The 27,990-nt window shown below is 36.9% G+C and overlaps 1 protein-coding gene across 2 annotated transcripts; it reads left to right on the plus strand.

Moving 5' to 3' along the window:
• Positions 1-11: 11 nt before the first annotated feature.
• API5 (apoptosis inhibitor 5) lies at positions 12-27,987 on the plus strand. Of its 2 annotated transcripts, none has more exons than XM_026512086.4 (14): positions 12-238; positions 7,219-7,380; positions 8,477-8,570; positions 9,046-9,111; positions 9,849-10,000; positions 11,672-11,878; positions 12,598-12,702; positions 13,592-13,681; positions 14,780-14,961; positions 16,378-16,471; positions 17,252-17,308; positions 20,549-20,625; positions 21,149-21,285; positions 25,854-27,987. In XM_026512086.4, exons 1-14 carry the CDS (start codon positions 170-172, stop codon positions 25,934-25,936), a joined length of 1,575 nt encoding a protein of 524 aa, XP_026367871.1. In that variant the 5' UTR covers positions 12-169; the 3' UTR covers positions 25,937-27,987. The 2 variants fall into 2 exon arrangements, with proteins under 2 accessions (XP_026367871.1, XP_026367872.1); XM_026512087.4 differs by having other exon boundaries at positions 25,859-27,987.
• Positions 27,988-27,990: the final 3 nt, after the last annotated feature.

Raw genomic sequence — 27,990 nt, forward strand, 5'->3', positions numbered from 1 at the left:
TTACGTAGACGTTGGGGGCGGAGCCTTTCTGAGCGCGGTGACTGGCGGCGGCACTGGCGGCAGCTGGAGGCGTAATAGTGCGGGTCGCGGGCTTGGAGAACTTTAGAGGCGGCGGTGGCGCCGGCGACGACGACGACAGCAGGAGCGGGCCTTGGGCTTGTCGCTCACCATGCCGACCGTGGAGGAGCTTTATCGCAACTACGGCATCCTAGCCGATGCTACGGAGCAAGTGGGCCAGGTAAGTCCCTGAGCGGCCTGCAGGGCCCGGCGCTCCGCGGCCTCTCGAAAGCGCTCTCCGGGCCGGGCGGGGGCTGCTGCTTCGTCCTCCCGCGGGCTCCCAGCCGCCCTGGATGTTTCGTCAGGGTGGGCCCCTCTGGGAGTGTGGACTCCGGCTTCGCCAGAGAGAGCGCGGGTCCCGGTCCCAGGCTCCTCTGGCTCCCTTGGCCAGCCTTTTCTCACCGTGGTGTTTCCTAACTCAGCCTCGTCAGCCCCCCACCCCCCGTTAATTCTCATCCCGAGCCTTGCCCTGCAGATCGCTCTTAAAGTCTTTCTCCTTTCCGGTGGACGTCAGCCCGTCGGGAGATTAAATTGAGACTTCTTAAGAGGTCAGAAATGTCTTTGTCGAGGCAAAAAATCTGTTAACTTGGAAAGAGTCTTTAGCAGACAGAAGTTTGTGAAAGACAGAAGAGGAGCACTTTTGCCCAGATTTTAACGAGGGCTTACGATTTCATTTATTCGGTACGTTTTTGAGCGCCTACTATACACCTGGAGCTTTGCCGGGTGCTGAAGGTACAAGATAGAAAGTTACCCATGCCCTCCCCGAATGTACCTTTAGTGAGGGAGACTAATGATAAATAAGAAAGTTGGGTATCCGCCTTGGAAAGTATTGTGGAGAAAATATAACGGAGCAGTGCAGTGGCAGGGGGGAGGGGGAGAGTGCAGCTTTAAATAGAGTTGTCTGGCAAGAGCTCTCCGCAGTGTTTGCCCCAAGACACACAGTTTCAGCAGTGTTGAGGTGACCATACGGGCTTCTTTGTGAATTTTCAATTCACTGGAGTATATTGAACTTAAGGAGTTGGAGTGTGTGTTTGTGTGTGTGTTTTCTTGTAAAGAAAAGAACCAGGCTCTCCCAGAAGTAATCTTGATCATTGTTAGAAATTCTATGCCATATCTTTTCAGTGCTTAGAACTTAATGTGATTCTTTCTGCTTGTCTATCCCATGGAGTAGGAAGTGGAAGATCCTGTAGTCTGCTACTAACATTAGCAAGGCTGCGTGGCACAGCCCCTCCCAGCCCATTTTTCTGGACATGTGTAATTCAGGTAAATTCTTTCTCAGCTGAACAACACCACCAAAATTGTGATGTCAGGACCTTCCTTAAGCTTAACCTAGAATTGTGAATATATCAGTTTAAAGTACCAGATTATTTTCCTTCCAAATATATTTTTATTTCAGTAGGGAATTTTGACATCATCAATGAGAAATATACTGACAGTCTGTTGTAGATAAATATAGGTTATGTGTTGGGTCGGTACTGAAGAAGAAATTTTCTCCCCATTAAGACAAGATTGGAAAAACTATGATCAGTCATATTTTGATTTTGTTATTGTTCCTAGAAAGATTTAGTAGTGAAGATATTCTCCTTCATTGTGACAGATTTGAGGAGTATTGTAACAAATTGTTCTACCTAAAATTGACTTTGTTGCAAATCAGCAGAGGAGATGGTGTAGAAACCAGAAGAGTGATCCTCAGTTTGTAAATGGTGCTCTCCCAAAGAGGTAGATCAGAAATTTTTTAGGGGAACTTAGAAACTGTGTACATAGTCATGTCCCATACCCCTACCTTCATTCTTTGCTGGATAGCAAAAGGGTTGACAGCCACCAACTTAGACTCTGTTTGGGCAAATAGAATCCAAACTGGAATTTACAAATACATCGTGAATAATTGAGAGTTGCTCACATTTTCCTCTTAGTGTTATCTTTAATCTTAAATACCATGTAAGATTGAGCGTTCTCCCTCAAGAGGTCAAAAATGTCTTTCTCAAGACAAAAATCTGCTTTTAATTTGGAAGGGATGCTTAGGAGACAGAAGTTTGTGAAAAACAAGAGGGCCTTTTTCATTCAGGCTTCAGTGAGGGTCCACAGTTTCATTTATTCAGTACATTTTTTGAGTGTCAACTGTGTACAAACACTGCCAGTTGCTAAAATTTTAGCAGGATTCCTTATCACGATCTGAAATCAGTACCTTCATGACTCTAATGATAGCTGTCAGACAACCATTTGAGACAAGAAGACCTTTGCATAATGAAGTGTAGTGATTGAGCCTCAAACAGTGAATTCTGGGAGGACCGAAGCTGGACTAATCCATATGGCTACTAATTCTGCTCTATTGTGTAATAACTTTTCCCCTTTTAGAGAAAAGTCCTAAAACTGCTCACCAAAAAAGATAGTGGGTTTCAGGATACTGCATGTGAATTTTAACTAAAAGCAAAGGCCAACTTAGGAAGGAACACCACTGATGATTTTTTAAAGCAAAAAAGTGTTAACATTCTTAGTGTAGCAAAGCCTGATTTTCATTTAACAAGGTTTATAGTCAGGGGTTGAGTTTACTGGCAGGTACCTATCTGGACATTTCTGAGACCATATTTGAGTTTTTAGCCTAGAACTTCCTTCTAACTTTTATTTTTATCCTTTGTCAAAGAGCAGAGTACCACAGTTGCTCATTCTGCTGCCATGAGGCGAGTGCCCTCCTCAGTACTGTCAATACTCCTTTGAGAGTAATGCTCTCTGAATAGATTAGGAAAAACACAAGTTCTCTGAGGTTTTCAGCTAATTTTCCTCTTTCTCTTGATGAACCTCTTTGACACTGTGTATTCATTTATAGTACTTCAGATTTGTATTTTATTTCATGTGAGGACTTTTCTTATTCCCTTGCCAAATTATAAAGTCTTGAGGTTAAGACTCATTTTTTTTGTTTCCCTCCTTGCACTGTGACTTGCCCTTCAGTAGACATTTTTTCCTTAAAGTTGAAGAAGTACATTCAAAGAAAGAGCAGGTATAAGTATATTAATAATAAAGGTAATAATTATACAGTTAATATAATATAATAAATGATACATAAATGTAATTACTGTGTGTGCATGTATATATATGAATGAGGATGAGAACTTCATACTCTCACATCATATTTAAACCATGAGCGTGTTTTCTAATGAGCAAACTTCAAGTGATAAATTCTAAATGAAGCATTATTTAATGCCTCAAAACCCTCCAGTCTCTTTGTCTTCTCTCTCGTAGCTCCTGTTTTCTACCTACTATTCAGCTTCCCTTCCCCTCACTCTGCTTCTGCTACTACTCCTTCTGTTCTCCTTCCTCTGCGGCGTGTTCCTTTACCTTTCCAACCCCCTTGCCACGGTGCTCCGCCTAGAGCACCCAACTCCCCATTGTAGAGCAAGCTATGGTCCACCATCTACTTTGTTTCTAATTTTTCTGAATTTTCTTAATTTTTAAATGTAGATATATTTAGTTTTATATTATGTAGTCAAAAAATTTTGAAAGTTAAAAAAAAAAAACAAAAAACGCAACACCCGTGAAGGGACTAGGGCAGTTAGGCTGAGCTAAGATCAATATAAAGCCTGAATTCCGACTTCTCTTTTGTTCTCTTACATGGGAGTACATTGGCTCTTCATGGAAGAGTGTAAGTTTGATTGACTTATATTTCATTAAATAGCAGCACTCTTTTGGTACCTTTTTTTTCCCTTTTGTATGATTAGGCTAAAATCACAGACCAACCAAGTTCATAATCCCTCAAAAACAGGTAAAAGTATTAATATTGTCGATAATGTAATAATGTTGGATGGTGACAGATGGCGACTACATTTAATTGTAGTGAGCATTGAGTAATATATAGAATTGTCAAATCACTATGTTGTACGTCTGTATGTCAGCTATATTTCACTAATGTGTTAATTCAGTATTACATATACTAGATTTATTAATTGAGTGAAGAAAGTAGTATAGCTTAGCATATCCATTTTCTTTTTATGTCATGCCTGAGAAATACGTTTCTTGGAACTACATTGTTTCTTCTCTAAAATAATTGTTTAGGGGCACCTGGGTGATGCAGTCAGTCAAGCGGCCGGACTCTTGGTTTTGGCTCTGGTCGTGATCTCAGGATTCTGAAATCAAGCCCCGTGTAGCGCTTGTGCTCAGGTCGAGTCCGCTTGAGATTCTTTCTGTCACTCCCTTTGCCCCTCCCACTGCTGCTCTCTCTCTCTAAAATAAATAAATCTTAATAAATGAATAAAATAAAATAATTGTTTATTTCTTAGAAGCTGCATCCTGGTGTCAAACATGGCTTTACCTGGCATGTCACCGATCACTTGAATATATTGGATGTGCTTTGACAGTCACTATCACAGATTTCTTAACTGTAGAAGGTATATGCCGAATGTGGATCTTATTGTGACTGACTTTTTACTTGAAAATATTTTAGTGATTTCTTTAGAGTTTGCTTTTTTAATTAGCTATTAAAACCAATACATAGTTTCAGAAATGCATTAAAATATTTACAATTAAAACTTCTTATTAGGATCACAAATTTATTTATCTAGCTAGAAATATACTCTTGGGTTGGAGGAGAAAAAAATCAGCACTGTGTAGTACTTAGAATACTTTATTATGGTTACGATCTGCCTGTCACCAAATCACTGTGATCACTGACAATATCACTTATATTTTGTTTCCTACTTTGAAAACTGGAAGTAATAACTACTTTAGGGAGATTCTGTAAAAAGTCTTGTCCCTGCGCTACAGTTAGAAGACAAAGAGCTGGCAAAGAAGAGCATTTTATTTTGCATTGTATAAATCAGTGTGAAGTCTATTAGTAATGTTCATAGAAATTATTTGATAAAACTGATGCCTACCAATGGTAGAAACCTTGATTTCTAGTTTGAATATGTTAAAATGCTTAACTTTTCAAAGGACTTGCTGTGTTTGGGATGCTGTATCTCAGTATACATGCCTGTACGGAGCCTATATTTGGGACTCAAATTTTATCTTTGATGGTCCTAGGTCTGGCAGGCTTGCTTTCTCTCTTCCTTTGTTAACGAAGATCTCAGAACTTAAAGAAGCTTGGTATTAGGCACAGGTCTTGACTTTAGAGCCTATCCGAACTATGTTCAGGTCTGGATCTGCTACTTGACTAGCTCTGTAGCTCTGGACAAAATTCACTTTCTGAGCCTTGGTTTTCTCATTTAAAATATAGGGATAGTAACACCTAAGTCAGGATTACTGTGAGGCATGTACACAAGACATTACTCATTCTCAGTAGGCTTTCAATAAATGTCGCTAATGATTCCTTTTTATTCTCTTCAGATATTTTTTTTTGACAAGAGAATGAATTGTTTGAAGTAGGGATTCTTCATTTAATTTTAGACAATGTAAGGAATTTCTTCAAAAGGCTTTATAAGTAAAGCTTTGTTTGATTTAAAGGAAATTGGATTTGATACTCTGCAAAAAGTAAGGGTGTCAGAACTGTTTAAAACTTTGATCTTATGAAGTCTGTCTGGAAGACATGAGGCAAACCACAGGAATGTACAGTGGTAGAGAAGTTAGCCCTAATTTTTCAAACCTTTGCATTAAAAAACGTGTAACATACTTTTGAAGTAGTAATTCCTGAAGATTGTTTTGTGTCTGCACTTCATGAGGAAGCTAACCTAATTCAGAGAAATTTTTCTGATTTAGGAGTTGGTGTTACGTTTAAGATATTAAAAGGAGTTGTCAATCAGTTGGTGGAAATGTAGTTTTTTAGAACTAATTTTTAGAATTTATGTATTTTAGATAGGTTGGCAGTATTTGAACTTTCAATCTAGTATTTTTGCAGAATATATTAAAACCTGTACCTTTAAAAGATCTAATTGTGACTATAGCCTTTTTGATACTAGAACACTTTATTTCTGATATTAAAGTCCTTAATTGAGATCCTGGTGTGCCTAAATAACTTCGCATTTTGCTTTATTATTTCCATTTAACATAGTATTGTCCATGAAAAGAGTTATTATAAAACTAAAGTTTGGGCAATTCTACAATCCCTTGGATTTTTATCGTTATTTTCCTTTTGATGGCATAAAATATCTAAAGCAGAGCATTGCCTTGAACAGAGTAAACACTATGCTGTGTGCACATTTGGTATCATTATTATAATGTTTAATGTTTTTCAGTAATTAGAAGTTTTATCCATATGTCCAACAGAAGGTGTATTTATAATCTCAGGATTTATTACTCCTGTTTGCCAGCTTGATCATTGTCATTTAAGAAAAGAACTGGTTTGGAGGCAAGGGTGTAAGGGGGATTGGGAACTTTTTGACTCTTCACATTATGAGTATCCGAGGGAGAGCACTTCTGAAATTTTTTTTTTTTTTTAAAGGAAACAAATGAGGGGCATCTGGGTGGCTCAGTCGGTTAATCATCCAACTCTTGATTTCAGCTCAGGTCATGATCTGAGGGTCATGAAATCAAGCCCTGTGTTGGGCTCCGTGCTGAGCATGGAGTTTGCTGGAGACTCTCTCCCTTTCCCCCTCCCCTGCCCTCCCCATGTGCTATCCCTCTCTCTCTCTCTCTCAAAATAAGTAAGTAAAAGGAAACAAATGAGTTTTGAATGTATTCTAATAAAAAGTTAAATATGTGACATTAGAATCTTTCTTAATCCAAAGTTGACTGTCTAGAATGAATTATTGTTTTCGTGTCATAAAATAAATGAAACCAAAAAAGCTTCCTAACCTTCCTGCTATTGCTTAATTTCGAGATTGTATTCTCTCCACCTTCATCAAGCTGCTAGTTGAAATCAGATAAATATGATTAAGTAGATGTAACACAATTCTTTGAGAGTTCTATGGTATTCATATAATGTTTAACCATGATACAGTCACAAGGTCAGGGTCAGTAATCACTAGTACGAGGAAGCATTGGTGTGTCAACAAATTTATTTGCTTTCTCCATTTAAAATACAAGTCATCTTTCTTTCTTCCCAACTGACAAATAAAATGGGGGGGGGGGGAACAGGGGAGAAGATGGTAGGAATATAGGTGTCCAATTTAAACAGTAAAACTCCAAAAATAAGTCCTTTTTAGCCTATGTAAAACTTTTCTAATTTAAAACAGGCTCAAGTTTGTTTAGCTTCTCATCCTTAAACATTGTTTCTTTTCTGCTTTATTCTTTCAGCATAAAGATGCCTATCAAGTGATACTAGATGGTGTGAAAGGTGGTACTAAAGAAAAAAGATTAGCAGCCCAGTTTATTCCGAAATTCTTTAAACATTTTCCAGAATTGGCTGATTCCGCTATCAATGCACAGTTAGACCTCTGTGAGGATGAAGATGTATCGGTACGTTTATGATTGATGTTTTCAACAAGCTTTCAGATGTCTCACTTGCCATTTTCAGACACTTCCTACGTGCAGCTAATGTAATTGAAGCACCAGTCGTATCCATGCACAGTGAAGTAACTGCAGTGTGGTTTGGCGTGATGCCATACTGAGGCTTAAATCTGTGTTTGAGAAAATGTATTCTTTCTTTCACCACCTTTCAACTGTGAAAAATGCATAGAATCACAAAATATTTTGTTTTGCTTATCTGTTATCCACTGGTAAAAATGGGTTGTGGCTCACATTTTTTCATAGATCGTTATACATGGTGCACGTGAAATTAGACTAATGTTAGTTTTCAATCAATTTATACTTAGATACTTAAAATATTAAGTGTTATACCATATAGTTTCAACACCTCTAAATATTGTGCACAGCAAAAAAATAATTTGTCTTGTTTAATCATTACATGTGACTACTAGAATAAGAAGAAATAGTTTTTCCTTGGAACAGTTAACCGTCAGCATTTCTGGCTGCTGATTCAGGTTTCTGAGAACTTTCAACTATCACCTCCTAGCTTTTCAAATGAAATTAGTGAATCGCCAGCATTTCATGCACAATTTGCTAGATATAAGTCCTATCCATTTTTATTTTAAACTAAATAAGCTAGGACAACAAATTTGGAATTAAGTACACAGAATATATTCACAGATGTTATATTAAGTAGTTAATACTGGAAATTCTAAAGTAAATATAGTTACTAGATAGGTCATGCCACTCTAGCCATTCTTAAGGGCTACTGTAGTATATGCCCAAAGGTAGCAGAGACCCAAAAGTTACAGGTTATCAATATATAAACTGTTGTTTATGATCTCAAATCTGCCTACTCCAGTCAGGTAAATTGTATTTAACATCCCTTTCTACCACATATTTAATTATTCTAAAATTATTCTAAAAATTATTTCTAAAACTGCTAGAAGTCTCATGTTTCATATTTTGGTGATTCATATGCCCCTAATTATGGTTTCTCTGTGGTTTTAGTTTTCCTTAAAGGTTGGGGTTGTTGTTTCTGTTAATGATAGTATTCGGTTAATTTTTTACTTGAAATTGTATTCAGATTCGACGGCAAGCAATTAAAGAGCTGCCTCAGTTTGCCACTGGAGAAAATCTTCCTCGAGTGGCAGATATACTAACCCAACTTCTGCAGACAGGTAAGGAATTATTACCCTTTTATCTAAATATAACTTCTCTTTGAAAAAGTGACTCTGTTTTTAGCTTTTTTTTTTCTTTATGGCTGAAGGAACTACTTCTAATCGAAATTAAAATTGTTTTTTTCATTCAGTAATTTGAAGCTTAATTGGATTGTGATTATGTAATTCCTAATGTTGTTTTGCTTTGTTTTTAATTGTTTATAAAGATATAGTTTTGATGTATCATGATTTTCCCCCAATTTCCTGTAGTTTTTTAATTGTACCATTTTAACGTAAAAGCTTTCTCGGTATGCCAGATCAGGTTCTTTACCTTTATAGGGAAGGTGTTATTTTCTTGATACTTGAGAAGAATGCTTAGTTATATGTCTGCTTTCAATGTAATGTGTGAGAAACTATATTGAATTTTAGGTTTGAAAATGAAGCAAATGATATTTTTCATTCATTTTATACATTGTACTACTTTTTCTCTAACCAGATGACTCTGCAGAATTTAACTTAGTGAACAATGCCCTGTTAAGTATATTTAAGATGGATGCAAAAGGTAAGGCCACCTCTTGTTCTGAATTGTGCTTGATGTGGTTAAAAAAAAAAAATTGGGCAGCTTGGCATAATTCATTAAGGATAAAGTCAGATTCTTCCAGAGATCTATTTCGTAAAAGTTCTAAGTATTCTTTTAAAAAGCTGCTTAGCAGGGGTGCCTGGGTGGCTCAGTCGGTTAATCGTTTGCCTTCACCTCGGTCATGAGGGTCACCAGGGTCCTGAGATCAAGCCCTGCATTGGGCTCCCTGCTCAGCGGGGAGCCTGCTTCTCACTCTTGCTCTGCCTGCCTCTCTGCCTACTTGTGCGCTCTCTCTCTTTTTGTGTCAAATAAATAAATAAAATCTTTAAAAAAAAAAGAAAGCTGCTTAGCGCAAGGTATTTGTGACTCACAAAACCAGCAGAAGTAATTGTAAAAACATCAGATTTTTCCATTAGTAATCTGTTGGAAGACTCCCTTTGCCACATTAGAGAAATTCTCCAAAACAGCTGGGTTTATTTATTATTAATAATGATTAAAAAGGGAAAGTCATGCTCAAGTTGATTCTGAATCCATGAAGAAAGCATGTGATTGCTTTTATGGTTGGGTCTGTAGAAATTTCAAACTAACTTAGCCAGAATCAATGATATTCAGGATGCTTATTAACTCACTGGAAAAGAAACACTGTTAAATGAGTTAAACAGAAAAACTTCATGAGGATAAAGAATTGACTTGCTACACACAACTGTTTTGTTTTGCAGGGACTTTAGGTGGCTTGTTTAGCCAAATACTTCAAGGAGAGGACATCGTTAGAGAACGAGCAATCAAATTCCTTTCTACAAAACTTAAGACTTTACCAGATGAAGTCTTAACAAAGGAAGTAGAGGAACTTATACTAACTGAGTCTAAAAAGGTAAGCTGCAGTTATCATTTAACAGGACTACTCTAAAGCAAAAGAACATATTTGAAATTAGCAGTATGTATGGGGCGCCTGGATGGTTCAGTCGGTTAAGCATCTGCCTTTAGCTTGGGTCATGATCCCAGGGTCCTGGGATCGAGCCCTGCATCAGGCTCCCCACTAAGCGGGCAGTCTGCTTCTCCCTCTGTCTCTCCCCTGGCTTGTGTTCTCTCTCACTCTCTGTCTTTCAAATAAATAAAATCTTAAAAAAAAAAAAAAAAGATGAAATTAGCAGTAGATAGCTTATGTATAAAATGATGTATTCCGTTAGAACCACCGTAGAATGTCAAGCTTTTCTTATACTGTATTTTGCACGTTGGTCACCAGTAATGATGAATCAGCATGTTAATTTAAAGGGATGTGATCACATTTAAATCTTTTGTGGTGTTATCCTCAAAATTTATGCATTCTTCAGTGCTCTGTGCAAATCATTTCCTTCAGGAAATTTTACCTAATGTCCACTCCTCTACCCAGTTTTAGGATATTCTCCTGTAGTATTCTGGATCATTTCAAAATGACAAGGAAACGCATTGAGATGCCTTTTTTTTTTCCATATTATCCCATACCACTATAAGCTCAGGAGACCATGCTTATTTGTGCCCCAGCATCTAGCATAGAGATGCTAAGATTCGCAAGGTTTGTCACAGCTAACTTTTTACTTAGAAAGTACCAAAGTTTGAAGATCATTGCTTTTATATATATGTTCAGGAAAATTCCAAATTGTCTCTAACAACACCACTCACTTGCTTACTGATGCGATTTCTTCAGTGAGAGCAAAAGGAGCAGCTCTCCAGCTAGGACTGTCAACATACTTTACCTGTGCCCCAGCTAGTAACCTGGTGGAGTACGTCATGATTGCTTGTTTCTTCGGTCAGTGAATAGAAAGGCTTTGACCCACTCATGTGGAGCACTTAAGACTTGTATGGTCTTCTATTTTGTATACAATTGCCATATTAATGTGAACTAATTTATTGTTGCTTTTATTTTTGCTTTGTTTTTTTAAATTTTTTTTATCATGTTATGTTAGTCACCATACAGTACATCATTAGCTTTTATTTATTTTTAAAGATTTTATTTTTTAAGTAATCTCTGTAACCTAACACAGGGCTTGAATTTACAACCCCAAAAGCAAGAGTCGCAGGCTCTTCCGACTGAGCCAGGCAGGCACCCTGAGCTGCTTTTAAATATAGGAAACTGAATCTGATTTGATAATCACTACAGAATTCTTTTTTTTTTTTTTCTGTTCTTACCACACCCCCCCCAAAGAGCCTTTTTAGACTATTTTTTCTTAGCCGTTCTCCTGTGAAATTTTAATGCCACAGATATACTGTATCTATTTATGCATTTTTTTGTGTATCTGTACTTTATACACAAAAAAAGAGTAAGTTTTCCAAGAACCAAGTTTTGCCCCTTTGGAGACAGTATAGCACCCCACTGAGAATGCGTGGTGTACTCTTAAAGCTAAATTGACTGAAGCCAGAAGTTGTCCTCTCATCAGTATTTCAGAAATATTAATAGCAATCTGACTTTAGTAAGGGAAATAAATTTGTTACACTGTTTCAGTATTGCTCTTTCTTTCCTATTCAGGTGATAACAGTACTATAATTCTGAATCGTCTCTTTCTAGGTCCTAGAAGATGTGACTGGTGAAGAATTTGTTCTGTTCATGAAGATACTCTCTGGGTTAAAAAGCTTACAGACAGTGAGCGGAAGACAGCAACTTGTAGAACTGGTGGCTGAACAAGCCGACCTGGAACAAACCTTCAATCCCTCGGATCCCGACTGTGTGGACAGGCTCTTACAGTGCACTCGGCAGGCAGTACCCCTCTTCTCTGTGAGCTCTTTGTTTTACATAGTTGCTATTTTGATTACTCTATTGAAGCTTATATTTCTATAGATACTCACTTGAGCATTCTCCTCAAACTTTTGCATAAAATAGTAACACAATGGAGTGAATATTTACTTTATGGAGGCCTTGGTGGGGTTGTTGAAAGTCCAAAGCAGCAAGAAATTTCTTTTTAAAGTCTTGCTTAGAGACTTTTTTAAAGTCTAGAGAATTTTGCATCATACTTTATGGTTTGGCTGAGTTTTTAAACCATTTGGTTCAGTAATTTAGATTTTTTTTCTTAAATTTTCTAACAGATCGTTGTTCCAGGTGAATATGCTCTTTTTCTCTGGCTTTGTGATTCTCCTGGCCATGAGTCTTCCAGGATATGCATAGAATAGTTTGAAAAACACTGTATAAAGGACTCCTCCTTTTTGAAGAGTGTACAAAATTCAACACAAAGATACCCCAAAAATTTGACGTGAGACTTGAGGAAGAGTTTGAAAATTTATAGATGTACCAGTGCTCCAGATTACTTTGCAACAAAGTGTATATTGTCTACCAGGGTTATTGCTGGGGTGCCCTAGGGTATGCACTGTGTTGTATTTATAGCCACAGTACTTGATGTCACGCTCAGCATTTATTGAATGACATTCTGCTATTATATTTGAAAGAATATTCCCCCCCCTTTTTTTTTTACTAACTCATTGTTCTTTGGATTTTTACAGAAAAATGTGCATTCCACAAGGTTTGTGACTTACTTCTGTGAGCAGGTTCTCCCTAACCTTAGTTCCTTGACTACCCCAGTGGAGGGTCTTGATATACAGTTGGAGGTAAGAGAAAAACGTCTGCTTTTAGTACTCAAAAGGCATTCTCATATTTTAACATAAATAACAGTAGAGATCTGATTTCTAAGAGAGGAAAGGAGTGCACATAGGAATGCTTTATGAATTCAGTGGAAGTTTCATGATACTATATGTTCATCATACTCTCTCTCTTTGTAGGCTTAATACTTCTAAATAAGGTGTGTAGTTCATGACTGTTCCTATCTCTATCCATAATTGATAGAGCCAGATTTAAATTGGGTTAATGCAAAATATCCTGTATCCCTTCTCCAATATAATTGATGACTCTCTCCTTTGTAATTCAGCTGTAATGTACATACACATTTTTTTCACAGCACGTGTCACATTTATCTCTCCACTTTTAACTGATTCATCTCTATATCCCCAGAATCTAGTGCAGAGCCTGATTCTGAAAGGCAGTTAATAATGATTGTTGAATTGAGCTGAAATGTGGAAATGTATGTGCCATTTCCCTCATAGGTTTTTGGGATAGAGAAGAGTACCACTGTGTACTGACGCTATCATTTGCTTCAGATATCTTAGGTTTGGCTTACTAGACTGGGATTGAGTAAAGGAGAGATGGACCTCAAGAATAGTAGCAATTATCAGTACTTTGAGTTAGTGTCCAGAGACTAAATTTAATAGCAAATGAAGCCCATTCTAAACATTAGTAAGTAATTCTTTGCTGTTAAAAGGTCTTCCTAAGTGTCTTTTCCTAGTACAATATTAAGCTGTAGCAGAAAGTAGCCTTAGAGTGCTCGCTTCGGCAGCACATATACTAAGAAAGTAGCCTTAGAAAGTTATCTAGAATCATTCTTTTTTACAGGCCTAGCCCATTTAAAAAAAAATACTAATAACAGTGAATTGTGTGTTTTAGGTATTGAAACTATTGGCAGAGATGAGTTCATTTTGTGGTGACATGGAAAAGCTAGAAACAAATTTAAGGAAACTATTTGACAAGTTATTGGTAAGAACTTTTTTCTTTTCTTATGGCATAGTCAGTATGTAATCCCAGAGTCTAATGGCGTGGTGTAATTTCTAGAGAACCAACTTTTGAAATTCAGATTAGATAAAATAATTCTAGCAGATGTTTTTAGTTGTTCAGGCCACATGTTGTCTACTTTTAAAAGAAAATTTTTGACATTTCTTCTGTTGATGGTTTGCATAAAAGGTAACACAGAATTTTTATAGTAGGTCTTTCTGCTATTCCTTTCTCAAAATATTTTTCACATTTGCTTCAGGTCTTCATCCAGGTTGCTGCCCAAGGCCAGGTAGCTATAGCAGCCAGGAAGTAAAGTCATTTAAGTCATAATTGTGGCAAAAATGGGCCATCTGATAAAATCATTATCAGCATCACCAAGTGATTTTCTTGTTGGATGTAGGCACTTGTATAACTGACACAGTGAGTGATAAGCATTAGATCTATAGTATGAATTGAGTCATCCAACATCTGGAGCTCTTGGATGTAGGCACTTGTATAACTGACACAGTGAGTGATAAGCATTAGATCTATAGTATGAATTGAGTCATCCAACATCTGGAGCTCAGACCCGTAACACCTACCAGGGTGTGATAGCTCTCGTATTGAATGCCTTTGGCAGTACTTGGAATGTAAGGAGAGTCAAACAATGTGGGAAAATGTTCAGAAAGGATTTTTGGAATTAGCGTAATAAAGTGGTGAAAAGCATCAGCTTTTGGTAGCAAACCTCGATTGAATCCTGATTCTTCATCTTACTTTTTCACCATAGGGAAATTACTGAAGCTCTCAGAATTTCAGTTCCTTCATTTGCATAAGTGCCTAATAAATGTTACTAGCTACTTCACTGTCAGTAATAGTAGGTGCAGTGGTGGTGGTAGCAGCAGCTACCACATAGGTTAATATGGAGGGTCGACAGCTAGGTCGTTGTCATTGATCCAGTAGGTAAAAGGGATATCTCACCTAAATTTCTGATTTTGGTAGTTTTTAGTGCTTCATGTCTTAAAAGCATACCCTGCAGTTACTCCACTGTTTATACTTAGAGCATTTACAGCAGATTGCAAATATCTCTATATTTTCATCTTTTAGGAATACATGCCTCTCCCTCCAGAAGAAGCAGAAAATGGGGAGAATGCTGGTAATGAAGAACCCAAGCTGCAGTTCAGCTATGTGGAATGTTTGTTGTACAGCTTTCACCAGTTGGGCCGAAAACTTCCAGATTTCTTAACGGCCAAACTGAATGCAGAAAAGCTGAAAGATTTTAAAATTAGGTGATGTATGATTGAAGTGGTCCAGTCCTTGCAAAGATGATGGCTATCTTGATACTTCCTTGGTTTCCTTTTACAAGAGCTGTCTCCCCACCCTGCCTTACCTGGTGGGACAAAATGGAAGATCCACAAAACAGGAATGTCTGTAAACCTGTGGCATAACAAATCCATGGGAGAGAACTTTTTCAAAAACAGACTCACTGTCCTCACTTGCTTTATGATCTTGAGCAGGTTCCCAACCTCTCTAACCCCTGATTTTCCTCAGCAGTTACATTAAATGATAACAGCACCTGCCTCGTAGTGTTGTGAGAATGAGACAGTGAATAGAAAGCTTTGAGCACAGTGCCTGGCACATAGTGGGTACTCCGTAAACTGGAGCTGCGGTTGTTAATGTCTTAAAGTGCTCTAGAGGGGCAGCACTGAAGAAATCCTAAGTCGTTTCCATGAACACACTTCGTATTGAATCTTTTTATTAACAACTTCACATCTTAAATTTTGAAATGGTTGGGGTGTCTGGGTGGCACAGCGGTAAAGCGTCTGCCTTCGGGGCGTGATCCCGGCGTTATGGGATCGAGCCCCACATCAGGCTCCTCCGCTAGGAGCCTGCTTCTTCCTCTCCCACTCCCTCTGCTTGTGTTCCCTCTCTCGCTGGCTGTCTCTACCTCTGTCAAATAAATAAATAAAATCTTTAAAAAAAGCTGTTTTTTTTTAAATGGTTGGCCACTGTATTATCTGTTACTGTCCTCTTTGGTAAGGCAGTGGTTTAGTACTTGGTGAAACATTTGATCAGAAGCAGCAAGTTAAGAAATTCCTGCAAAAATTAAAAAATGATGCCAAGTTATTAATCAGAGGTCTAGAAGTCAGCAGGATGGAGCTATATACTGCCTTTCTTCACCTGTTATCTAGGAACAAACTTGAAAAGGGTATTTCTTCGAACTCTGAGATTTAGATGAGTTTATAATAAATTCTCATATCAGCAATTTTATTTTCAACTAAACCTTGAGGATCAAACACTGTCCCTTGTTAGCAGATAAATACATAGAGGTTAAGTGACTTGTCTAAGGTCACTTGACCTGCAGTTGGCCAGTGAAAGAGTAGACCCCAGGCCATCTGAGTCTAATCCATGGATCCTGCATAGTTCACTCTGACCATGCCTTACAGAATAACATAATAAGCACAGTGTTATAAATCAATCCCTTGCCAGGTTGAGTATGGATTTCCTCACATTTTTGGTAAGGGAAAACTGTTTATTTCACTTATTTATGTATCTCTTGGGGTCATATATTGATAATTCTTAAAAGTTCCTCAAAAAAATTATCTTTATTAGTTAAGAACATTTAGCAATAGTGGAAGATTCTTTGAGTTTAAAAACAAAGTTGAAGTGGTGATTTGCTAATTAACCAATACTTTTTTATTTAGGCTGCAGTACTTTGCACGGGGTCTGCAGGTTTATATCCGACAACTTCGCTTGGCTCTGCAGGGTAAAACAGGCGAGGCCTTAAAAACGGAAGAGGTAAGAATACTGGGTCACATCTTGTAAGGCAATTTTTTATAATAGCCAGCATGTAGTACAAATTCAGGCCCAATTCATATGTTGAAATGTAACATTTGACTTTTTTGAACTGGTAACACAAGTCTATGTTGAAGATAAATATGTTAGAAGATTGTCTGCATACTTATTTGCTATGTTATATTTTTATCCTTATTGAAATATTTCAAATATTTCTAAGTTTGTGAACAGTGTTACCAAACTTAGATACATACCAGTCTTTCACTAGGATCACATTAGCACATTTTGTTCAAATATTTGATTGACGTTTGTGATATTTTAATTTTTACCTTTTGGAAAACCATAAATTTACATTGAAAAAAAGATTAAATTGCCAATTCTAAACCAGACTATATGTGTGTTTCTGTTGGGATTTTTGGATTTCTCTGATCTCACCTATTTTGATCAATCTTCATCCCAATCCCAATGAAATATTTTAAGTTTTCATTATGTCTTCCTGTAACTTAAGCTGGTGACTTTTAAAACAACTCCTATGTACATATGACCTATCCCTCGCTCATTTTTTTCAGATAAATAGTAGATAACATTTTAATGTTCTAAGCTGTCATGGGAACATAAAGATTATTTGCTTTTGTTGCCATCTTTACACTGGTTTAGAGTTAAGAAGTGGGAATAAGTAGAAATGATTCTGAAAGAGAAGTGTAATTATACTGTAGTTCTATATGGGGATGGGATATGCATTATAAAAGTTATTGGCACTTTAATTTTGTTTTCCTTTTGCAGAACAAGATTAAAGTTGTTGCACTGAAAATAACAAATAATATTAATGTTTTAATCAAGGTAAGTGTTCCTTTCTTACCCAGTCCTTCCAGCTAGCTAGAAAGTTAGTGCAAGAGGTTATCCATGTGTTTTTAAGTCTATAGTGGTACTGTTAAAAGGGAGATTCCATTGTATTCCAGATGTTTGGCCTTTTAAGGCTTTATGCTTTTTATAATACCAAGTGCCATTTCTGTAGCAATCATAAAGTCATACATTGTTTTATTTATTTAAAAGTTATTGCAGAAAATTGCAAACAAAGGGAGGCATGCAGATTTTGTCTGACCCAAAGCATTGGAACAAATACATTTAGACTCAGAAATTTCACTGATTTAAGTTCTGGTGGTCTGTTGGTTCCTTTCAAGTGGCCAGTAAAACCCTGCTTTGCTTACATTAAGGATAGACAAGACTGTGTGGCCCATGATATGTTTCCCTATGGTCTTTTGTGTTAACTTGTCATGTAATAAATTGAGAGCTTTCTGTACTGTAGGCTAAGATGTACCTTACCATTAAACCATAAATACCCTTCAGTTCTCTTTACCCTCCCCAAGTATCCATTAATCTAAACAAAAGACGATATTGCAGGGGGCAGGCGGGGGGCGGGGGGAAAGAATCACAACAAAGTAACCATCATCTGTTCCTATAAGTTAACAGTACTGTAGCCAGGTAGAAAAAGAAATGATATTTGTAACACCTAGAGCACAAAGCTGACGGTAACAAAATTAGGACTAGTGGTATACCCTAACACTAATCTGGTAAAAATCCATGGGATAATTACTTTTTATCAGAAGAGAGGGAAACTTTTCAGAGAAAGCAACAGTGAGACATTAAGGAATGAGTATCATGGAAAGAGAGGTATGAATACTCCCATCTCCTAAGAAAATTTTTATAATTTACTCCTTTTATTTTATTTTTTTTAATTTAAATCCAAGTTAGTTAACATAAGTGTAATATTGGTGTCAGGAGTAGAATTTAGTGACTCATCACTTACATATAACACCCAGTGCTCATCCCAACAAGTGCCGCCTTTAATACTCATCCCCCGCTTAGCCCATCCCCCACCCACCTCCCCTCCAGCAACCCTCTGTTGTCTTACCTATAGAGTCTTTTATGGTTTGCCTCCCTCTCTGTCTTATTTTTCTTTCCCTTCCCCTGTGTTCATCTGTCTTATTTCTTAAATATGATTTTACTCATATACGGACTTATTTCACTTAGCATAATACACTTCTGTTCCATCCACATTGCCATTGTAAATGGCAAGATTTCATTTTTTTTGATGGCTGAGTAATATCCTAATACACACACACACACGTATATATATACATACACACCCACAAACACACACCACATCTTCTATATCCATTTATCAGTTGATGGACATTTGGGCTCTTTCCATAATTTTAGTCACCACTTATTTCAAACTTAAAAATAATAATTTCAAACAGTGAATTCATATATTAAAATGTGAGTTTTTTTGAGAAATAATTTACACACATCGCTGTGTCAGTTTAAAATATATAATATGGGGGCGCCTGGGTGGCTCAGTCGGTTAAGCGTCTGCCTTCAGCTCAGGTCATGATCCCAGGGTCCTGGGATCAAGCCCTCTGTCGGGCTCTTTGCTCAGCGGGAAGCCTACTTCTCCCTCTCTCTCTGCCTACAGCTCTCTCTGCTTGTGCTGTCTCTCTGTCTCTGTCAAATAAGTAAATAAATCTTTAAAAAATAATAAAGTATATAATATTTACATATATGGTGAAATGATTACAAAGAGATTTAGCCAACATCCATTTTCTCATATAGATATAGTAAAATCCCTTTCTTAATAACATTATCATATGTTAAATTAGTCCAGTTAGAAACCTCAGGCATTCTTGATCCAAAGGACTTTACCACTGACTAATTCCCTGCATTTATCTGGCACAGTAGACTTAAGTTGCATATAGAAGGTGGTTTTTATTAGTATGTTTAACTGTGGAAAGAACACAGTTTAACCAAATTTTACCTATATATAAAAATCAGAGTGAGGTGCCTTAGTTGCTCAGTCGGTTGGGTGTCCGACTCTTGGTTTCAGCTCAGGTCATGATCTCACAGTCATGGGATTGAGCCCCATTTTCGGCTCTGCAGTCAGCATGGAGAGTACTTCAGATTCTCTTCCCCCCCCGACACACACACTCTTTCTCTCTCTCAAATAGTTATATAAAATGTTTTTAAAAATCAAAGTGAAACCTGTTAAGAAATGTTAGGTAAAAGTACTAAGTATGTCTAGAAATCCATCCAAGTTTTGAGGCTATCATGAGGTTAGATAATTTCAGTTCTGGATTACTTTTACTTTTAAATTCAGCAAACATTTGCATTACCACATACTAATAATTTGGTATTTAAATCTTGTGGGCTTTTCCCTTGTTGGTAATTTATAGATATTTGAGAAAAAGAAAAATATGATTAGCCAGAACTTTAGTTTCCTAATTTTGTTCTAATTTTGAACCACTTAAAAGTCTGCAAAAGCAAATGCAGTTTGCACCATTCTTTTTCCCTCAAAGCACCTAGGTGACTGCATCTGTGCAAAAGAAATACTTATTTATTTTTTTAAAGATTTTTTGTTTATTTATGTGACAGAGAGACAGCCAGCGAGAGAGGGAACATAGCAGGGGAGTGGGGGAGGAAGAAGCAGGCTCCCAGCGGAGGAAACCGATGTGGGACTCGATCCCGGAACTCCAGGATCACGCCCTGAGCCGAAGGCAGACGCTTAAGGACTGCGTTACCCAGGCGCCCCAAGAAATACTTATTTTAACACTTTGTGTATTACAGTTGATACATTTTATCCTGGAATTCTAAATGATCATGATTTAGAAAAAATTTAGCTAGGGGCACCTGGGTGGCTCAGTCGGTTAAGGTCATGATCCCAGAGTCCTGGGATTGAGCCCCATGTCAGGCCTTCTGCCCCCCCCCCCCACTTCATGCCGGACCTCGTGTGTTCTCTCTCTCTCTCTCAAATAAATAAATAGATAAAATGTAAAAGAAAAAAAGTTAGCTATAGTTTCTGAAGTGATGTACACAAAATGACATTAATGAAGTGTAATAGGTATAATTTGTAAACAAAATTGTCTGTTTATTTTTTTCTCTCACAACTTTTTTTTGGTAAACAAGAAGGATAAATTAGAACTTACTCTCTCCTAAACTTTAAGATGTCTCCATGTTTCTTACCCTCACCACCACTCTCCATAGTACCAGATATATTAGAAGTCTTGTCTCATTTTCTTTTTCCAGGATCTCTTCCACATTCCTCCTTCTTATAAAAGCACAGTAACATTATCCTGGAAACCTGTACAGAAGGTTGAAATTGGGTAAGATAAATTTAAGAGAGATTTAAGTGTTCTAATATTTATGATTTATAAATATGAAAATCTGAATTCAAATGTTACATTTATTATACTATATAAAATAGTACCTTAACAAATAATCTTAATAAGATGTTAAAATATGACTATTAGAAGCATGACTTAAAATATAAAGTCTAATTGCAGTATTTATGAAATAAATGGGTAGAATACAACCCTGGAATTTTCAGGCTTATCTGTACTCCTGTGGCATAACTAGATTTCTGACAAATTTTACAAACTTAGTCGCTTGCCCTTACAATTTTTATAGCCGCATATTCCAGATTATTTTCAAGCCTTGTAAATGCCGTCTGGCATTGTCTACATAAATAAGGCACAGTTAATTTGATAACCTCAGAACATTATTTCCTTTATTCTGATGTGACTGTCATCTTTAGGATGTCTTTTGTAACTGATATGCTAAATTACAAGTGTTTTAATGGCCTCTGTTAATAGAGTTTTTTTATTGCCATTCTTCTTACCATTATAGGCAAAAGAGAGCCAATGAAGATACAACTTCCGGTTCACCACCCAAGAAATCTCCAGCAGGACCAAAAAGGGATGCCAGGCAGATATATAATCCTCCTAGTGGGAAATATAGCAGCAATTTGAGCAACTTTAATTATGGTGAGCGTTTCCGTTTGGGTACAAGCAATATGAAAAATTAGGCAGAAATTGTGTTGTACTTGATTTTAATTATTAATTATATATAGTAACATATGCAGTACCTCTTTCCACTGACTTCTGAGTTAGCTTGGGAAACTAGAGCTATTGGAGAAACAAGTTACCCCATTTCCTTCTAACCCTCCCTTGTGGGCTCACTGAATTGAGCATGCAATACTTAGAAAAGAACTTAGAAAAGAAAAATATGCCTCTTGTATTCGGAGGAAGGAACAGAACAAAAGAAGTTGGTATGAACCATTCATTCCTGGTTTTCCCTGTTGTAACTTCAAGGCAAGACATTCTGTGCATTCTCCCTCAGGAGTAGTTACAGCTCTGGCAGATGTGATATTATTAATGATCATTTTGGACCGTATCTGCCTTCTGCTTGTCTTCCATCTTCTTATTTCAAAAGGAGAAGTCGTAGAAGTGGAGTCAGGTGTTAAAAGTATCATCTGGCAAGGAAGGTGTGTCCCATTGCAGTCTCTGTCCACTGCCCAGAGTGCAGTCTCCCTCTCATTGTTGGCCATTGGTGCCAGGAGAGCTTCCCACTAGTCTATTCTCTCCCAGTGCTGGTGAAGAAGCGAAGTTTGTTTCATTTGACTTATATCCTGATAGATCCTTTCAAAGAAGAATGGATGAAATATCACTGAATCAGCTCCTTAATCTTGCTTAAGAAGACAAAGGTTAATAATACGCGCAACTAAATATGCTTATGACTGGTCTTATTTACCAGTCAGAATTAATTCTGCAGTAATTACTCTTAAAACACATTCTGAAACATATACTGTCTATAATTGTTTGCAAGGTGAGATAATCCTGACATTAAAGTCTTCCTGCAATAAGCTAGATTCCTTTAATATCTGAGCAAACATCATAGAAAGGCAGTTTTTAGATTCTGAAATGACTCTTCTACTCCAGTCAGACTTGGAGGCAAATTACTGTAGGAAAGATCACTGAACTCTTTTACTTATTATGTAAATGTGCATGTCTTAGCCTCTTTTCTTACCTGAGTAATAGGGATAACAAAGAGCTCTTAAAAACTTCAAGTAAGAGGGGGGGAAAATTAGTAAGAATATTTGTGAAAACATTTTGTAAATAGGAAGGATTCTGCTGCTTCATTGCAACAAAGATTGTCTTCTGTCACTGTATGATTTAATGTGGTGTCTATGAGAATTATTCTTAAAATCCGACTATTACTCAGATACTATCTTCATTTGACTTAAATGAAAGTAATTGAGAGCTATGGCAATACATAGAGAATTGTATTCCTTGTCACTTGGGCAAGTGAGTTACTCTTGAGTTTCCGTGAGGATTCTGCCCTATGAAACTCATTGGCTGCCTGATGGTGAGAATCAGATGACATAATGCATGTGGAAAAGAGATGTGAAAAATGCAAAGCCTTAGATTGTGATTGTTTTTCACTGTCAGTGGAAAAAAATCTGAGTCCCTTATAACCACAGTTGTTCATAGTCCCTCAGAGTAACAAGGGCAGAACAAGCTTGCCTGTTAATTGTTTTTTGTTTCTGATATTACAGCACTTTAATATTCCTACAGGGGTCAACTTTGTCATTGGGGTGCTGGTCATAAACAGAATTACAAAGCAAACTAAACTCTTGACTTTTTTTATTGGAAAGTAGCAGCAAAATTTCTGCTATATTTTACATTTCAGAGTTGAATGTTAACAGGTTATAGTTATTCTCACAGTAGCAATTTCAAGAGCTTTCTTGGCTTTCTTTCACCCATTCAGTTGAAAACAGTTCTTGATACTACAGATGAGATTTGGTAGACCTATCTATGTCAAGTTTTTTTTCTACCTTTTTATGTCCTTTCCTTGGGGAACTGACATTGTGTCCAGAAGAAAGAAGCATGTTGCTTTTTTTTCTGGGATGTCAGTGTTGCCTCAGAATTGGAGAGGAGAACATATTTTGTGTTCTTAATGTCACTTGGTACATAGATTTTCTTAACCACATTTGGCAAAATAATTGTAATTCCGCTGTTCTGTGTCCGTCAAGCTTACATTTTGTTTTATCTTTCCAAAGACTGGTTGGATGTTTTGTTTTGTTTTGTTTTAAGTCACATACGCTGAGGGGTCAGGAAATTGACTCTTTTTGTTATTAGAGAATCAGGTACTATGAGTATTCTGTCTTATTACAGTGAAAGAAATAGACTGTGCTAATGTCATAGGCCTGAACTTATTCAGCATAGAATTGAAAACCAGAATTTGTGATTGTTCTTTGAGTCCAGGCAGGCTTATATAGACTTTTTTTTCCTTATCCAAGTTTATCACTTTACTAACCAAGGTCTCTTATTTGCTTTATAAATATGAACTCAGTTCAACTTCCTGGTGCATTTTCAATCAAAGTATTTACAAACACCTACTCATGTTTAGTTTTCCCTCCTGTATACAGGATTGCCCAGTAACCCAGAAGTACTAAACATGCTATATGTTGTGACTTGTGTCCTTCATCTTTTATCTTTTCAGAATGTAAAAATTATTTAAAGTATAATTTTAACTGGGAGCAGTGGTTTTTCAAGTTGAAGTAACGTAAGCTTGAAACCACTGAAAAGATCCTGAAAGTGTAGAATGGTCCCTCAGGATGGAGCCTTTCAAAAAAAGAAAATTTGGAGACTCCCTGAACTGTAGAAATGGCTGCATCCATTGCAGATCAAAAAGAAATAGCCAGTATAGAAAAGTAAGCACATCAAGCAATATCTTCATACAGTGTATGTAATATACTCAGTAGATATAGGTGAACAATTGAGGGTAACTCAGTTCTGCATATTGATTGAAAAACAGTTGAGGGGCTCCTGAGTGGCTCAGTCAGTTAAGCATCTGCCTTCGGCTCAGGTCATGATCCCAGGGGCATCAAGCCCCAAGTCAGACTCCCTGCTCAGTGGGATGCCTGCTTCTCCCTCTGCCTTTGCCCTTCCCCCAGCTTGTGCGCGCGCGCTCTCTCTCTCTCAAGTGAATAAATAAAATTAAAAAAAAAAGAAAAACAATTGAAAGGGTATATTTTAGTAGTCAGTTAGCTTATAGGTAATAATGATATCTATGAAGATGTTAATTTGTTTTAAAAATGTTAATTTGTTAAGTGTGTTGTTAAATTAACTGAAAAATGAAGGTTTTTTAATGAGTACGGTAGGAGAAAAATGTGCTGACATCTGCATAGATGAGGCCAAGTCTTAAACAGTCAAAAATGCAAGAGTTACAGCCTACATAGGCGTTGCTACACTCCCTGATGCAGTCACTGCATCAGTTACGGGAGCATCTTACCCTCAGACCACCTCTGATTTTCTGAATATATTCAGGGGGTAATAAACATGGTGGTGTCATTTAAACGGCTTTCAAGTGGATCAACTTAGAAAAATGTGCCATGACATGAAAGATGACTTTGAATCAGATCCCATTCCATTAAACAGATAAATATGGGCTAAGTTGGGGAAAGGTCGAGTTAGTTTTCTAACTCATAGTTGCTGGAGGGGTAAAAAAAGACAGGAAAACATTACCCAAATTAAAGTAATTGTATTTCTAGCCATAATGGCAAAAAAATAATAATAATTGCAATATGGACTTAATAGGAATTTTTCAAGCATTCAACATTATGGATCCAAAGTGGCAACGCCAGGTGGTTTTTATTTGGCTCCTAACAAGATTGCTGCAATGAGGAAGTTTGAAAGTTCAATGAAGAGATTTGATCTCTGGAATTAGAAGTTTGAGACTCTTAACTTTATGTATGATAAAAAGTCCAACCTGGCTGATAACTTCAATCAGTTTTCTTCACTGGAAAGACTCCTTCAAGGAATATTTCTCTGGAACTATAAAAGAGAGTAACCAGTGAATGAATCAAAGACTCATTCTACTCTATGATTCAAGTGACTTGATTTTTCAGCAAAAGATATACTTAATTTACATCAGTAATCTAAATACTGTGTACATAATCACCTTTTTGGTGGTACTCTGAGCAGCTCGTAGCTGATAAAGCAGTGAGAAAAGCTGTTGGTATTTATATCTGCATTTTTGACCCAGGTGCTTGAAATATTGTGACCAAAACAGATTGCCTATTCATTGCATTTGAAAGGTACATTTTTCAGTCTAGCTTAATTTTTCAGAATTGATCATTGATAATTTAAGATATTTTACATTCATGGCACTAGCTTTTGAAGGCCAGTGGCTTTTTTGTTAATTCCATATCAAGTACAAAAATTTTTGTTTAATTATCTTTAGTAGTGATAGATATCAAAATAAAGAACGAAGAAATGTAGTTATAACGTGGTCACCTTGCAATATCTTGTTAGTGGGATACATTTAATTGAGTACCTACACTGAATATACTTGACACCTTGCCATATTTGCATTAGTATATATGTTGCCCTGGCTTTATGTACAGATTGAATTTATAGACTAGCAGAATACCAGTGCTGCTTTTATAGAGCCTACTGCTATACACTCAAGGTTACGAGCTACATTTCTTCTGTGTTGCTGTACCATGAAGTCCTGAGCAAGACCTAAACCCTTGTTCGCTTTTTCGTAGAGCAGAGAGGAGCCTTCAGGGGAAGTAGAGGTGGCCGAGGTTGGGGAGCACGAGGAAATCGTAGTCGGGGAAGACTCTACTGAATAAGACATCGCATTCTTCAGCATTGTCATGAGCTTAATATACTTAAATTCTACTACTCATTGGATTGCCGGGGATGTCCCTTTAAAAGGACTGCTGCCTTCAGCTAAAAACTTAATGTTCTTTATACCTTTGTATGTATGATCTACTTTTGTAACAGACCATGGTTGTGTCCACGGTAAAAACCACAGTGATATTTTTGGATGCTTTGTCCACAATCTTGACTTGTTTTTGCAATATCATCATTATTCAGACTTCATATTGTGAATCTTTTACTTTTAAACATCTTGGTAATTTGTTATTGAAAGTTATTCAAGTCTAAAATGTAATGAAATTCAGTCTATTTCTGATAACCGGTAAAGATGATCAGTTGAAAGGTTACTGATTTCCTCTACCCTCTGTCTTTTTTTCCCTCCAATATATGGAGAAGAGTAATGGTCAACCTTAACATTTTATTTTCATTTTTAATTTTAATAAAGCTACTAGGCATTTCCTGCCTAGTGTTATAAAAGCAAAGTACTTACCAGCTTTCTTAAAATGTAGAAATGACATTACATTTTTAGGAGGAAGTAAGTTGCTTTGCACTGCTTACTTAACTCTTCTCCATATGTTGCAGTATAAACTTTTGACTATGGGATCTTACTATTTGAATAGAAATGTGTATGTATAATATACATGCATACATAAGCATATGTGTGTGTGTGTATATATATATACATGCATGCTGTGAAACTTGACTACACAACATAAATCATTTTTTTTAAATTCCTGGAACGGGTAGTCTTTGACACGGTGATGATCCTTTTTGAGGCTGAATCCATTATTAACTTGTTACCTAGGTTTTCCTCCTGGTAGTGAGGGATTTTGAGTCAGTTGCACTTACATGATTATTGTTATTTAAAACTAAAAGTAAGCAAAGGCTGCATTTTCAAAGATAAATTTGGAGATCCCTGCTGGAGAAATACAGCCAGAATATTGAATCTGATGTACATATAGGTTTCTACAGGATGAGATAGAATAATTTAGCATTTGGGGATTTAATAACCAGGGCAACCCAGGAAAAGTGACTTGAAAACATGGTGTACCAATAAGCAAGGGATGCTCTCTCGGTTTGCTTTTGCCACTTTCAAGATTTTAACTTCTCAGGTTATTAATCAAAATTATTGTATAAGTTAGCTAATAGAATCTTTAGGTTAAAACAACAGACGGGGGGGTTTGTGGAGTGTTTAATGTCATGGGCATTTTTAGTAGCATAGGCCCTTTGCTCTGCATTTGAATGTTTCATATATTTTTGATCCACAGTTAATCTTCCCTCCCCAAGTTTGCTATTCAAATTCAATGCCTGAATGACATTTTCTAGTAGTTTGACATATTTTTTGAGGAATAGTTTGTGATTCTAATGCAGGTGTCTTCATTACTGTTACCTCTACATTGGGGAAAAAGCAAAACCCCTTTGTTAGAATTACTGCACATGTTTATGAGAAAAATATTTTTTAAAGACTAGAATGATACAAGTGAGCAAAAGAAGTTGGTCAGCTTGACTATGGAGTGGTGGCAATAATCTCTAAAACATTCCAAAAGACTCTGAGCTGAACCTAAGCTCCCTTGGAATTTGAACAGACATAGGAACATGGAATTGCCATTTGAAAACTGTGACCAGATAGTCTGGACCTCAGAGGCATCAGCCAGTGGCCTAAAGCCATTTCAAGTACAGAAACTGTATTGGGACTACAGTTATATAAATTTGAACATTAAGTGTAACTTTTCCTCTTTTTCTTTTTTAAAGCATATTTGTAAACTCAAAGCTGAGCAGAAGTGACTTCACTTTCTCAAGTTTGATACTGAGTTGACTGTGTTCCTTCCTTTACCACCTCATCGTTCCCCTTACCTTTCCAAAGGCAATAGTGCACAACTTAGGTTATTTTTGCTTCAAAAATTTGAAAGAAAAACTTCATGCCATGATTTTTTTTTCTTTTGCAAGACACCTGTTATCACCTTGTTCAAATGTAAATGTTCCCTTATGCTTTTGAAATAAATTTCCTTTTGTAATTTTGTT

This window comes from Ursus arctos, unplaced genomic scaffold (genome assembly GCF_023065955.2).
Source record: "Ursus arctos isolate Adak ecotype North America unplaced genomic scaffold, UrsArc2.0 scaffold_23, whole genome shotgun sequence".
NCBI lineage: Eukaryota > Metazoa > Chordata > Mammalia > Carnivora > Ursidae > Ursus > Ursus arctos.